Source organism: Lissotriton helveticus, chromosome 5_1, assembly GCF_964261635.1.
Source record: "Lissotriton helveticus chromosome 5_1, aLisHel1.1, whole genome shotgun sequence".
NCBI classification, from domain to species: Eukaryota; Metazoa; Chordata; class Amphibia; order Caudata; family Salamandridae; genus Lissotriton; species Lissotriton helveticus.
In genome coordinates this window covers 1770278042-1770292824 of record NC_136065.1, presented here as the reverse complement: position 1 = coordinate 1770292824, position 14783 = coordinate 1770278042, and the positions used below count along the sequence as shown (strand labels likewise).

The 14783-nt window shown below is 46.7% G+C and overlaps 1 protein-coding gene across 5 annotated transcripts in view; it reads right to left on the bottom strand.

The window, feature by feature from the left end:
- The window catches only part of KANSL1 (KAT8 regulatory NSL complex subunit 1), a 1096983-nt gene that overhangs the window by 370370 nt on the left and 711830 nt on the right, over positions 1 to 14783 (bottom strand). For all 5 annotated transcript variants that reach the window (XM_078645034.1, XM_078645035.1, XM_078645037.1 and 2 more), the window contains 3 exons: positions 13048 to 13145; positions 11982 to 12177; positions 665 to 830 (listed from right to left, as the gene is read on the bottom strand). In XM_078645034.1, the coding sequence (XP_078501160.1) occupies positions 665 to 830; positions 11982 to 12177; positions 13048 to 13145 (460 nt within the window). The remainder of the gene's footprint in view (positions 1 to 664; positions 831 to 11981; positions 12178 to 13047; positions 13146 to 14783) is intronic.

Below are 14783 nucleotides of genomic sequence, written 5' to 3'. Positions count from 1 at the left end.
TTTTAGACTCCGATGTCATCCGGCGGCGAGGGCCTCGAGGGATACTTCCTCTGGACTCTCGGTGTCGACGTCCTGCCAATCTGTATCCTGAGCTTCCGAGGATGCAGACCCTAGGAGTGTCCTGCAGTCGTCGTCTCCTTCCTCGTCGTAGGAGGCCTCCTCCTCGTCTTGGTCGTCGAAGGTCTCGACCATCGACTGTCCTTCGACGTCGTAGTCCTCCTCCTCTGTTTCCTCGACCACCTGTAGCCTAGGTTTCGTCGGGATTGTGTATTCCTTCATCCTGGCGTTGAAATCTTTTTTCCGCTGCAGGATGTTTTCCATCTCGGCCTCGAGCCGTTTTTTCTTTTTCTCCATTTCGGCCGCGTGATCTGCGAATGGGTCGGGTTTAGACATACTCTACCATTCTTTTCACTTCTCCATCACATTTTACTAGTGACGTTCTACGTATAAATGTACACAACTACAGGCCCCTTTAACTCACCCTGTTTCATCAAACTCATAACTAACTGATCCTTACATTGTTTTTAAAATAGACATCAGAGATTGTACCCTATGCATGTAATCATTCTTTCCTATTTGCTAGAAAACATCTTCATAACAATACAACTTAACTGGTCAAGATATTCTGTCGCAAGGTTCATGAATGTTTGAGAAAGTTTCTTACCATCTGGGAATGATAAAACAGGGTGAACGCAGGAATCAAGCTGGGCGAGACGTTCAGAAAGTGGAGCCTCGTAAATGATTTCTGGCGACACAGAACTTCGACAACCACAAAGCGCACATGCTGGGTTTACATCACAGCTACTCCTCGTCGTACCAGCACGCTGCACCTACAAAATGGGAAAAAGGGATGAGATTGTGAAAATTTAGAGTGTGAAGAAGTTGCGAGGCTGCTAAAATAACTTATCAATCAACAGTTTGCTGTAACAGATTCTTTACAAGTAATACCTAACAGAGTTCTCTTTTCCCCTTATTACAGCTGTTAGGTTTCTACTTCAGTAACCCCCCACTTTTTGCCAGACTACTGATAAACTTTAACTGGATGTGCCCTGGATACCCAGTCAAGTATCATGGGTACCAAGGGACCTGTGGCCAGGGAAGGCCTCTAAGGGCTGCAGCACGTATTGTGCCACCCTTAGATGCCCCGTGTGAGAAGTTGGCCTGGTATATGATGCTCACTAGTTCTAGTGATCACCTTGTACCATGCCAAGCAACCCTTATGGTGCAGGTTGTAAAGTCAACCTTATAGACCAGCTATCCTAGGGGTAGCATGGACTAAGCAGTCTTAGGCTAAACTCTGTAAAGGCATGTGAAGCAAGCTGTTTTACCATACACAATCCCTTGAATACCAAATGAAAGGACACCACACAGATATATATTGAAAATATATATGGATTTATTACTACAAATATCCCTGATACTCTTTATGAGCACAGAAGCAAATGCGTTAAAACAAAACACAGTTAAAATACACAAAAGTTGCACAATATGGATGAGCCCTAGGGGCCACCTAACCATATACTAAAATAGTGGTATAAGAACCACTATGGGGAAAGTGAAGAGGCCTAGGGCCTGGGGAATCGCTGGAGCTGTTCGGGACTAACAGTGAAGAAGTCGGGAAAGGCCCGCGGGACTCGGGTGCAGTGTTTGAAGTGCACGCACTCACCAATGCAAAGTCTATGGTGCGTAAAAAGTACAAAGTTAGTTAGAAAGGAACCTTCCGAGTGACCTAGAAGGATGAAACTTCAGACAGACACTAGAGGTGTGTACCAGTGTGGGAACACCGGCGGAGCTGAGTTACCTCACCCACAGGAAGCGGGTGCATAGGGTCGAAGTAGTGTCGGGTTTCGTCACGCAGGTCGATGGTGCTTGGAGCTGAAGATGCTGCAGGCGGCTCGATGTGAAGAGTTCCGGTGGATCCAAGGGTGGATCTGAAGAGGTGAAGACCTGAAAGCAGAGGGGACAATGTTCAAAGTCACTAGCCAGTGACTACCGTGGAACCAGAGTGGAACCAGGCGATGTCGGGTGCAAACAGGCGTCGAGGTGTAGCTTCTCTCTGCAGCCACGTGGACACGAGGTGTCGAAGACGTCCAGGAGTCGGTCACGAGCTGTCCCACGCAGGCTTCTCGCTGTTGGCGGTGTCGGCAACTTGATTGAAGCAAACAGGCCTTGGCTAATGCAAGCCACGCAGGAATCGAAAAAGGCGTGTTACTCGGACCAGCAAGGTCAGAGCAGGGGCTAATTTTTACAGGAGCAAGGGCAAGTCTGGAGCAACCAGACCCGCAGTGAAAGTTGTAGGTTGTCGCCAAGATGGCCACTAGCCGCGTGGCAAGTGGACGGTTAGGCGCGTCGAGTGGCACGATGCAAAAGGGCCCCACGCAGATCGTGGAGATGCTGGGGGGCTGATCTTCGGTGCAAGGGCTGCTCGAGGTTGGGGCTTCTCAAACCCCAAAGCACAGCGTCGAGGGTGCCTCTGATGCTGCGCAGTCAGCGTTTCGGGGGTCTTCCAAGAGGTCCGGTCCCACGTCTCTCGGTGCCTCCACGGGTCCCTTCTTTGCAGGGACTGTGGATCGGGCGGTGAGAAGTCTGGGAGTCTGGGTCTTGTCAGGCTCGGGCTCCGGCGGGAGGCGGCGGCAAAGCAGACGTCGAGTTGCTGGTTGGTGCCTGTGTTCACAGGGTGGTCACTCCTTGGCCACAAGGGAGATTCTCTTCCGTCTTCTGTGTAGCAGAATGTCGAAGTCCAGTCTTCTTCTGTATTTCAAGTTGATTCAGGATGATCTGAAGTCTCAGGACACAGCTCCCACTCTTATTCGAATCTGGGGGGCCGGATCACCTACTAGGTCCCTCCTCTGGGTGGAACCAGGAAGGGGGGTGGTTACACCCCCTTTCCTTTGTCCAGTTTCGCGCCAGGACTGGGGCTGGAAAGCCCCAGCACCGGTTTGAACTGGCCTATGCACAGGGACACCTTGTGTGCCCCAGGCATGTCTGATTCTATTCAGCCCTGTCCTACCCAATACACAAAATCCTGTCTGGGGTGGTGCTAGCACCTCCCCAGGCAGGAAACCCTTTGTCCAAGCTGCCCTCGCTGGAAGGACTCCCAGCAGCAGGAGGTCAGACTTGTGTCTGTGGTGGCAGCATCCATTTTGTGATGCTAAGGCTCTGTTTAACTTTAACCGGGGTTCAGGCTAGGTTCATGTCGTGTCCCTCTAGAAGGGTGGAATGCTACCCCCGTCGCCAGAACTGGCGAGGGGGTAGTATTCCAATTCGTATGACACCTTACTCGACATGTTTTGATAAAGCCAAACCTAAGATAGCATTTAACCGCGAGGATTATAATGCACTTAAGAGTATATGGTATGGCAATATCATGGAACAGCTAAAGGACATGGTTCCGAAAGCTGCAGAAAGGCTCAGCTCCTGCCAGAGCACCATCTCACATATTTCCAAGCACTCTGCCTCCAGGATTGATGAGGCCTTCCATAGGAGTGACTGATAGGAACATCTGTGTCCATTTTAGGTTAGGTATAGGCATACTACACCTAAGTAAGGGGTGGTTACACCGACTTACCCCAGCTGAGTGATCAGCCAGTTGTGTCAAATATGGAGGCCAGGCCAGGGGTGGCACAATACATGCTGCAGCCCCTGGTAGGCCTTGGAAGCACCTATGCCCTGGGTACCGGTTACACCGACTTACCCCAGCTGAGTGATCAGCCAGTTGTGTCAAATATGGAGGCCAGGCCAGGGGTGGCACAATACATGCTGCAGCCCCTGGTAGGCCTTGGAAGCACCTATGCCCTGGGTACACTGTTACAGGGGCCAATAAGGTGAACCAGTTCCAATTTCGTTATGCACCTAAAGTACATGGAGTCCATTTTAAGGAGAGAGCAATTAGCCTGGGGCCCTGAATAGCAGGATCCCAGGCCAACTATGTCAAAAACCAGCTAAACACCAGGCAAAATATTTGGGGGTAACCATAGTCAGATATCCACCTTCCTACACCCCGTACCTTTACACACACACACACACACACACACACACACACACACACACACACACACACACACACACACACACACAGCTGTTGCAGGCTGCATGTTTTGGTGCAGACGAAGTGAAGAGTATACATGGCACACATCCCTGTGTGTTATGCCTACAACCAACTGCCTTGGCATTTATTTATTTTATTTATTCAAAGTTTTATATAGCGCGAACAAGATCCTTACAGATATCAGAGCGCTTTACAAAGACAGGGTAGGGGCAATAGGAAATAACAGAGAATGGGAGCAGTATAATAGTCGCTAACATGGTAGGATAATAATAACATACATAGAACATATCAATATACAATCAGGTAAACAGTAATAATAATAACATACATAGGACATATCAATATACAATCAGGTAAACAAGTAGTATCAGGAGAGCGAATCAGTAAAACAAAGTGTATCATATATTGGTCTGTAGTAAGAGAGTAGGGTGGGAGTGTCCCCATCAGGTAGAAGTATAGTGCCAAAGGACAGGTGAACAGTGATACAAAGCAGTGCAGAGTCTCTGATCCAGCACCTATTAGGTTCAGGAGATCTTGGCCAGAAGGATGGTTTTCACCTCTTTCTTGAAGAGTGCAGTGGAGGAGATAAGCCTAGTTTCAGGAGGGAGCGCATTCCAGATCCTGGGAGCCATTCCTGAGAAGGAGCGCTTGTATGTTTTCTCTTTCCGCAATCTAGAAGGTTTCAGGAGTAGATTTTTTGTACTTCTATTGGCTCTAGAACCTCCTGATATAGATAACTTTTGAGCGAGGTAGTTGGGTGCATTGTGGTGCACGGCCGCGTGTGTCATAACTGCAATTTTTAGTTGTATTCTGGCTTCTGAAGGCAGCCATTTCAGAGACTTTAAGTCTGGGGTTATATGCGAATGTTTTCTTGAGCCAGTAATGAGTCTCGCGGCAGCGTTCAGGGAGGCTCTTAAGGGTGCTGTTGTGGATAGCGGGAGTCCGCTGAGGGCCACAATTCCGTAGTCTATTCTAGGGATGATTAAAGCTTGTACGGCAGTTTGGAAGTCTTCGGCCGGGAGGAAGGGTTTAATTTTCCTCAGTGTGTTGATTTGGAAATTAGCTCCTTTTGTGGCTTTGCTAACGTGCTGCTGCATGTTGAGCTTGGCGTCGAGTGTAATGCCTAGGGATTTCGCCAAGTCCACGATGGTCGGTTGGACATTGAATGCTGTTAGTTTATTGAGCCAGGTTTGGGTGGTGGAGATTTTCGCCGGGGGTGAGATGAGTAGGAACTCAGTTTTCAGAGCATTTAGTTTGAGGTGATTATCGGCCAACCAAGATTGAGTGTTAATAAGTGTGGAATTCAGATGTTTGATATCTTCCGGGGATTGTAGCTTTAGGTAAAGTTGTGTGTCGTCAGCGTACATATGGAATTGGACATTGGAAGCTTGGAGCAAGGTGGCGAGCGGTTCCATGACGAGGTTGAACAGTGTGGGGGAGAGGCAGGATCCTTGTGGAACACCTAGGTCTGCAGGCACAGGTGTAGATAGCACATTGTCGATCTTGAACTTCTGAGACCGGTTGTGGAGGAAGGACGAGAACCACTTGAGAACAGTTCCCGATAGACCCATTCTAGTGCTTAGCAGCTCCAGTAAGTTCTCATGTTTGACCGTGTCAAATGCTGACGAGAGGTCGAGAAGGATGAGGAGGCAGGACTCATTGCGATCAAGAATTTGGAGGGCGTCATCAATTGTGTGTCATAGCTGTTTCCGTGCTATGTTTCGCTCGGAAGCCTGATTGATGAGGGTTGAGGAGGTCAAAATGGTCAATGTGTTTTGTTAGTTGGAGTTGGACACATTTCTCCAGCAGTTTGGCCAGGGTGGGGATATTGGTGATGGGCCGGTAATTGTTTAAGTCAGACGGATCTGCTGTAGGTTTCTTGAGTATAGGTGTGACTTGGTCAGCCACCCCCCTAGCATGGTGCACTATATCAGTGGCGAGGGTACAGGTGCATGAGCCCTGTACCCCTACAGTGTCTAGACTAATTCGTAGACATTGTAAGTGCAGTAATGCCATTAAGAGTATATTGTGCTGGGAGTTTGCCATTAAAAACTCCACAGCACCATAATGGCTTCACTGAAACTGGGAAGTTTGGTGTCAAACTTCCCAGCACATTAAACCCACACTGATGCCAGTGTGGGATTTAATGAAAAATTAACTAAGAGGGCATCTTAGAGATATCCCTTGAAAAACAACCAGCCTCTGGTGTGTTCCCTGACTGGTAAACACCAGCCTGCCACCACGAGACATGTTTCTGGAGCCATTGCTCCATGAGACCAGAAGCAAAGCCTTTCCTGGGCAGATATGGTCACACCTCACCCAGGTCAGGAACAACCATCTGTGGCAGGGGAGCTTCAAAGGCCTTAACGCTTTGGTTACGCGACCCCCAGCCTCTAGTGCTAGCAGAAGCAGGCCCCCTTCCCATCTCCATACCTTTTCGGTGGGAAGACAGGCAGGAAAAAATTAAAAGCAAACCAGAAGGTGTGCCCACTTCTGCCATCGCCACCCCTCAGGTAGGGGGAGGCTAAGCCCACTTCAGTGCCCGCCATCTTGCAGATGGCAGACACTCTCCAATCAGGATTAAGAAATGTGCCACACTCTCCTACATGGGGTGAGCAAACCAAGGGTGTAGTCACTCTAAGGCCAGTAGCCCATTGGCTACTCACCCGAGACCCTAAAACGCCCCCCAAATACAGTATTTAGGGTGCCGCCCTGAACCAAGAAGACAGATTCTCGCAACCTATGAAGCAGGACGTAAGAAGACGCCCAGCAGAAGAGACTGAATAGAAGAACTGAATTTGCCCCAGCCCTACAGGTCCGTCTGGTGTTTCCAGAGATCTTGAACCAAAAGTCACCTTGTCCTGCAGCCAGCGACCTCCAGAACCCTGGGAGGATTGACTTCCTTCATCAAAGACCGGACCTCCTGTGAACAGCAGCTCTGTTCAAAAGAAACTCCCAAGACAAACCTGAGCCTGCTGAGGACAAAGAAACCAGACGCCTGGACCCTCAACTGCACCCGTCGCCTACGGCCCGAGTTAGAGACCGGGAATGGGTTGGCGGTGGGGAAAGGGTGGGAGAGGAGGCTACACGGAGTGAGAGAAGCATAAGCATGACAAGAATGGGGAAGCCACGGACAAAAGTGTGCGGATGGTGGAAGCAGACAGACAGCAGATGGCTTGTGGGGATGGGAAAACATGAGCAGAGGGAGTGGGGAAGCAAGAATGGCAATGGAAGCTGGGTAGGCAGGAAGCAAAAAAACTGAGGGAGGGTGTGGAACATGCTGGCAAGAAAAAGGAATGCAAAGTATACAAGGGAGACATCAAGAAAACACACGCACTAACCAAAAAGAAAAAGCATTGACAAAGCCAACAGGTCTAACGTATGCAAGAACTATAGGCTTTGTCAATGTGTTTTAGCCATGTTGTACATCAGTGTGGCTGCTGTTCAGCTTCGTTAAATGTTTGTGGCATAGAGAAGGTCGTGGAATGGAACAGGGCACAGGAGAACAAGGACCAGGATAGGGCAGCGCGAAGGGCCCAAGAGAGTGCCGCGAAGGGCACAGGAGAGAGCATCTTGGAGTGCAGTAGCATCGAGGAGAAAGTGAGTGGCATAAAGTTGTAGAGGGTAGAGTGGAAAGGGGCAGGGTAGAGTGAAGTGAAGTAGAGTGCATCGGGGTAAAATGTGGAGTGGTGTAGAGTGCAGTGGCAAAGCTGCAGTGGTGTATTGTAGCGTACAGTGCAATGGCATAAAGTAGGGTGGTACACAGTACAGAGGCATAGAATGAAGTGGCGTGGTACAGAGTAGAGAAGGGTGCAGTGATATGGAGTGTTTTCATTCTTAATTATTACATTTGCAGACATACTGATAAAAGTATATAGTTCACAAGCGATAACGTGTGGAAATGTCAGTGTATTGATATGTTTTGATCCTATTAAAATATTTGTTTCTGCCACACTTCAGAATTATAAAAAAAAATGTTAATTTGTTCTTTCTTTCCAAACATACATACATTTACATTTTGTGTGTTAGAAAAAAAGCTTTTGTCACAGCAAGATTGTCACAAATGATCTCACTTAGAAGAGAAAGAAAGACCTCGGTCTTTGAATGCACAGAAAATGTGACAAGATAAGAACAAGATTTAAAGGATTGTTTACAGAAAACGAGCACTTGGTGGAAGAATATAGTAAACAGGGTATGCTGCACATGCAGGATTAACTCAAGGTGGACAGCCTGAAACTACAACCAAGAAGATAGCCAGCTAGCAAACGTGAGTCCCAAAACACAAAGCTAATGGTAAGCAATGGGCAGAACACATTCCAAGGGAAGTCTTTCAAATGTCCCCAAGATTTATTTAGCAAACCAAACAGCTGTACTGTCTGGTAGACTTTAACCTAAAAATAGTGCCTGAAAAGTGAGCAGTGTAAGGACACAAGTGATGGGTCTAATGGACAGGAAAGACAGCCCATGTAAGCCAACTAATTAGTAAACAAATAAAAGCGACTAAGCCAGTCAGTGGTAAGCATTGGCTGAGCCATAAGTACACTGTAAGCTAACAGTCAGGACATGTATGGTCTTAAGCAAGAACTTAAAAAGAACCTGAATATTGCAACTATGCACATGATTCCAAGGCCTACGTATGATTTAATAGGAGGAAGGAGATGTCACCAAATGGTCAGCAATGCCAAAGGGGGGAAAATAAACCAGCATTAAAAATGCAATAGGTCTCGCCTTTCATTAAGTTGAAGCCATTTGCTTTGCTATACAATACCATTAGCAAAGCAAATGGCTTTAACTTAAAGGGGAGACCTATTGCATTTTCAATGCTTGTTTTTTCTGATGTCATTTTGCAGAGCAGACACATTTGACACTGTCTTATGCTGTTACTATTTCCGAATATAGTTAATTCACTTTTAACAACTGGAAATATCTCGTACTGTATGTAGGCTGCCAAATGTATGATATTAGAATTTGTTCGCGTTTTCTGTCCAAGCTAGAATGGTATTTCCATATAACACGTTTACTTACTTTTGTTCCCGTGTTGGGTTACCATTAGAGAAATAAGTTTTCAATCTGATTCAGCCCTTTCAAAATCTCTCTGATTTTGTCAGTAGGCATGGTAGCCTCAGTATGTTAAAGAAAACACTTTTGGTCAGATTATATTTCATAAAATAAAGTGTTTCTACTTGTAATTTTTTATTTAAATTTAGAAGTGTCAGGGTTAGTGTACTCCCTGCCAGCCATAAGCTGGTCTGGTCTTTAAAACTACTTTGCAGCTACTTAAGTAAAGGTATTAGGGGTGTTTATGTTTAGTAGCTGACAGGCACTGGGTGCCCATTCTCCCTCAGTAACCAGTTACTGATGCAGCCTGGTGGAAAATTACATCGGAGGACATTGATATTAATGGGTTAATTGCATATGAGACACAGGCACTTTGTCAATTTATTACAGTGAAATACAGCAATATATGTTGGGTAAAACAGAACTATTTGACCAAATATTTGTTTTTTTACTCATGCCATCTTTGAGTCTGAACTATTTAGACCCTTGCCTAACATTATGATCCTAGTTGTCACAACAAAATGGGTTAAAAAAGCAGGCATATATTTTCTTTTTTGGTATGTTATACTGGTTGTATATAGCGGGCCTGCATTATTGGTTCTTTAGGTTCTTGTGGGCAGAGATATATTCAGTGCAGTCACCTCCAGGATAGGCCTCTCCTGCACCACCCTGCCTCCCCAGCTGGGAGGAAGTTTCTAGTGGGCAGAGATTTATTCGGTGCAGTTACCTCCAACAGAGGTCTGTCCTGCACCATCCAGCCTCACCAGAGTCGGGAGGCAGTTTCTGTTGGGCAGAGAGATGTATTCAGGGCAGTTTCCTCTGTGAGAGCCCTCTACTGCACCGCCAGCCTCCTCAGCTGGGAGACAGTTTCTCGTGGGCAGAGAGATGTATTTGATGCAGCTACCTCCAGCAGAGGCCTGTTCTGCACCACCCAGCCTCGCCCTGCCAGGAGGAAGTTGCTGGTGGGCAGAGAGATTTATTTGGTGCAGTTATCTCCAGCAGAGGCTCTCCTGCACCACTCAGCCTCACCCCAGCTGGGAGGCAGTTTTTTGTCGTGGGCAGAGAGATGTATTTGGGGCAGTTTCCTCCGGGAGAGGAGCCCTCTCCTGCACCGTCCAGCCTCCCCCAGCTGGGAGGCAGTGTCTCATGGGCAGAGATGTATTAGGTGCAGTTTCCACCAGGAGAGGCCTGTCCTGCACCGCCTAGCTTCACCCCAGCCGGGAGGCAGTTTCTCGTGGGCAGAGAGATGTACTCAGTGCAGTTTTCTCTAGGAGAGGCACTTGTCCTGCACCACCCAGCCTCCCCCAGCCAAAAGGCAGTTTCTCGGGGGTTTAGAGATTTATTCAGTGCTGTTACCTCCAGGCGAGACCTCTCCTGCAACACCTAGCCTTCAGTCAGTCGGGGCAGGCAGCCAGTCTCAGGGTTTGCATTTTGAACTGTTGTGTATGGCAAGGAAATGTGAGGCACAAGCTACGCCTGTTGGGAGCGGGAAGGTTTCACCCCTGCTGGCGGTTCTGTCGAGTTGTATGCAACTGTTTTCTGTCTGCCAGCACAGCCTCCACAGCTGAGGTGCCCTGTAGAAACAAGTGAAGCAGTCCTTTCTAATGCACACGTGGTCCCCACTCTGTATGCGGAAAGGGCCCTCTCTGTTCATGTCTGTCATGACTTTGTGTAGATTGAGAAATCCTATTCACCAAACACCGATCAATGTAGTTGACATTCCTATTACTTGTACACTCTGCGCTGCAAACGTCTTGTTACCCGTTAATTTTTGCCCATAGTCAGCAGTAAAATGTTAAGAATCAAAAGGATTTTAAATGGAAGATTAGAATATAGCAGCCGAGCACATCAAGCTTCCTCCTGGCAAACGTGCCATATACGCGGTCACCATCTCCAACCCCTCTTCTTGCTGCGTTTGTTGCACAATTTCTGTCCCAGCCTGTTTAGGCTTCAACAGTCTGTGGATGAAGTAACTGCGAACAGCTTCCTACAAGGTCGCGCCGCTTTGAAGAGAGATTTCAAAGGCATGCACAGCATTGCTTGGTTATCCGTTTTCATATTAACAGTCTTTATAATTAACCACTTTCGCCACCAGAGGGTGCCAAGGCACTAATTGAATGTTTCATTTAAAGGGCAGATTTAATTTACTTGTATGGGCTTAGTCAATTATTGTAAGTTGATATCTCGTAAATCAAGCGCGGCTCATCATGGGAAGGAAAGAAGATGCCTTTACTGGCGGCAAGAAAAAAAAAGTCCCTAGTGTATCACGCCGCGAGAAAAGGGGAAAAGTCCCCGAGTGCACATCTTTGGTCTCATTTGTCTCACCGCGTGCACGCTGGAATCGTATCAATTCCAAAAGGTCCTCTGCATGGCAAAGCAGCGCATGCGCTGCTTTTCGCCAGGCCGAGACCTAAAAAGGTCCTACAATGAAGCATTTCCTGGACCCACCCACTAGAGGGCAGAATAATGCACCTGTAGATCACGTGAACCAAACACATTCAAAAAGCTGCAAAACTACTCCTAAAGGTAAAAAATCATGTTACAACCTATGGTATACTGACCATTATTCCATTGTTAGGGACAGCTCCTTATTGCCAACTATAAATATGCAAAGCAATCGGGGTAAGGTATCGAAGTTTATTTTCTACTGAAGATAGCATTCATGATAATCATTGGCCAAACATATGCAGTCATGTTCTATGGTCAAGTAAATTCCTAGCTTGTTGGGGTCTGAAAAATCTTATAAATGCAGTGCTAAAACATTATTTAAATGCTGAAATAAGCTTTCTAACAGACATGGAATTTGAAACTGCTGCAAGCTTTTGATTATACTGGAAAGTTGAGTGCAAAGTACGTCTTGAGAGAAAACACTCACCTTTTTAGAGAGTGCTACGACAGTGCTTGGTCGCACCAGCCGCCTTTTCTTGCAGCTCAGGACAGGCCGAGTACGAGCTGCCACACAACTGCTATCAGGGGGAGACTGGACTAGGTTTAAACGCTGTTTTTTCTGAGCAAACTCATCGGCTTCACAGCTATCCCCAGCAGTCCTTGATGCTAGCCCAGATTGAAGACTAGAAAGGAGTATGAAAATAAAAAAGAATTCAGAGAATTTAGCATTTGTGCTACATATTTAGTCAGGTCTGAACAACAACTTCAAAACGGAGGTAGAAATGGGGTATGTAAGGCAATCCAATATTTAGGGCCAGTTACTACAACCTATCTAGATGAACAAAAAGTCCAAGTTCCTTTGACATGTGGGACTTCAATGTTCATATACATGGCAGAGCTTGGGCCAAAGTCCAGATTTTACAAGACTTCACCTGCTTCATGTAGAAAAGAGCAAGATATACAAAATTGGAACAATTACCAAATATTGTTTTCTCATTATGCTTGTTATAACTGCTCCTTTTCTACTAGAACATTAAATGAGGGGAATTACCACCTTACCTCATTTGAAATCTGGTTCATGGGCCACCGACCCCGCATAAAAAATTATTGATTTTCTTTGCAATGGTTTGAATATGGGGGTTCTTGGGAAAGAAGATTTTGGCATGAAGGTATAATAACATTTTATCTTTTCCTTATTGGGGTTGGTGATGTTTGGCAATTTGAAAAGGACCCTTTAATTGAAAAGCATTTCACAACAGAAAATGAATCTCTGCCCTCGTGGTTTTTGTCTTAAAACAATTATAATGTTATTACATTATAATTGTTTTGAGGATTGGCTGTCAGTGGTAGATATATTTTGCACGCTTCTAGCGATGTACAGGTAACGCAATAGCATGTATGTAACCTGTGGATTAAACGACTGCTTCAAACCAGTACTCATTCCCCAAGTAATAACCACATGCTTAACATGACAAGCAAGTGACCTCTCCTTGGAAGCATGTTTCTTGCTTTTGGATTTTAAACACATTATAAGCTCTTAGATCACAACTTACGCATTGATTACACCATTGACCGGTCTTGGTGCACTGCAGGGTTTGGAGGAGGCAGACTCAGATTTGGGACAGGCAGCTAAACTGGAATTGGTAGCAACCTGCACAGAAAAAACATTAACAAAGGACAGCATGTAAAGTGCTCCTGCTTTATCAATATTTATACAAAACAATAGAAGCAATAGTGTGTACATGAGGGCTCAAGTATTAAAAGATTTCAGATACAATGAGCCACTGACTGAGGCATCAAAAAGTAGAGGCTCCTATCTCTAGCGATTAGTTTAAGACTCCACTAATTTGTTTGTGTTGGGTGACAGATGACTGCACTCAACAATACAGTCCTTTTCTGCTACTTTGGTTCCCCAATTTGAATACATTTTTTAGAACATTATTTCAGTAGACCATACTCAAAAAACATGAATGTGTGAAAAATGCACGTTAATGAAAGAACACCCATTTTGGAAACCGATCTTAGTAGTCTTTTCCTAAGATTAGCAACTTTTATTTTGAAATGACACCTATATTCGGTTGGTTAAATGACGAATATAACATGTTTTAATATGCTGAGTGGATATGAAATACACATTAAAATTAATTATTGTCTGTTAGACCTGTCTGGCTTCTTGCGTAGTCCTTCCAATTTATTATTTATTTTGTCTCCCTTTTGCCCTCATACCTTTAATAATTTTTGTCCACTAACTTTTTCTAGGTGTTGGTCAAGGGGATAGGTGTTCTTTTCTCCCTCATAGTTTTTCACCTCAGGCCTAGAGGCCTGTTCTGTCAGGAAAATGCAGTAGTTCACAAAATGGAGGGCCCTAACTGTTTCCAACTGCCACATCTTAGACTGCCCCATAGGATAACCTTGGGCCTTCCAGAACTTTCTGGACCCTACTGGACTCTGTGTGGGTTATCTATAAAAGGGCAGGGGTCAGGGAGCCATTTTGTGTAGTCCAGAGTGTGAGAGGAGAGAGGCAGCAGTGTGAGGAGGAGGACGCGCTAGAAGAAGTTAGTTGGTCTACTGGATTGACAACATCTTTCAGAAGACGTTCCCCCTTGTGCTCCTGACCAAACCCTTTCATTGGTCTGACATTAATCTGGGTCAGTCAAGCAATCAAGAACTTTGGACACTTTCCCGTTTTGGGCAGTGTCCTACATCCACCTTCAAACCCCCCATTGGTTTAGTAATTGGCTCCCCGCCTTCATTCTGAAGTTCCAGCCTACCCGGACTGGAAGAACTGTGCCTGGTGTGTTCTGGCATCTCGTGCTGCTGAGGCGTCTCTACTGGGAGGCGTGAGGGGGCGTTGAGGTGTACAGTCCGCGGAGAGTGGCGCTGCCAGCTGTCAAAGCCCCGCGGTGAAATTGAACGTGAGGCGGGCAGAACAGCAGCGAGACACTGCTCCTCCGCGCAAGGGCAGAGGCGTGTACTTCCCGGGTGAAGGAGGCGGCGCCGGCCGTGTCACTGATTTCCCCCGCGCCTGCGCGGCTGAGGCCTACGTCTGGAAGGAGCGAGGGGCTCCCAAGCGGCAACGCGTCTCCGGTCTCCTCAGCGTTTCCGATTCCGGTGAGGACAGGGGCGAAGGTGCAGCCTACATCCCCAGAGAAGCGGGGAACTTGGGCCATAGCCGGACCAGAGGCAGCTCGTCTGGCGCCTGCCCTCAGACAGCGAGTGAGGGAACGAAGGGCCGCCGTCATCAATCCTTACCACACCAGCACCAAGGTTGAGAGGCTGGCTGGGCGGG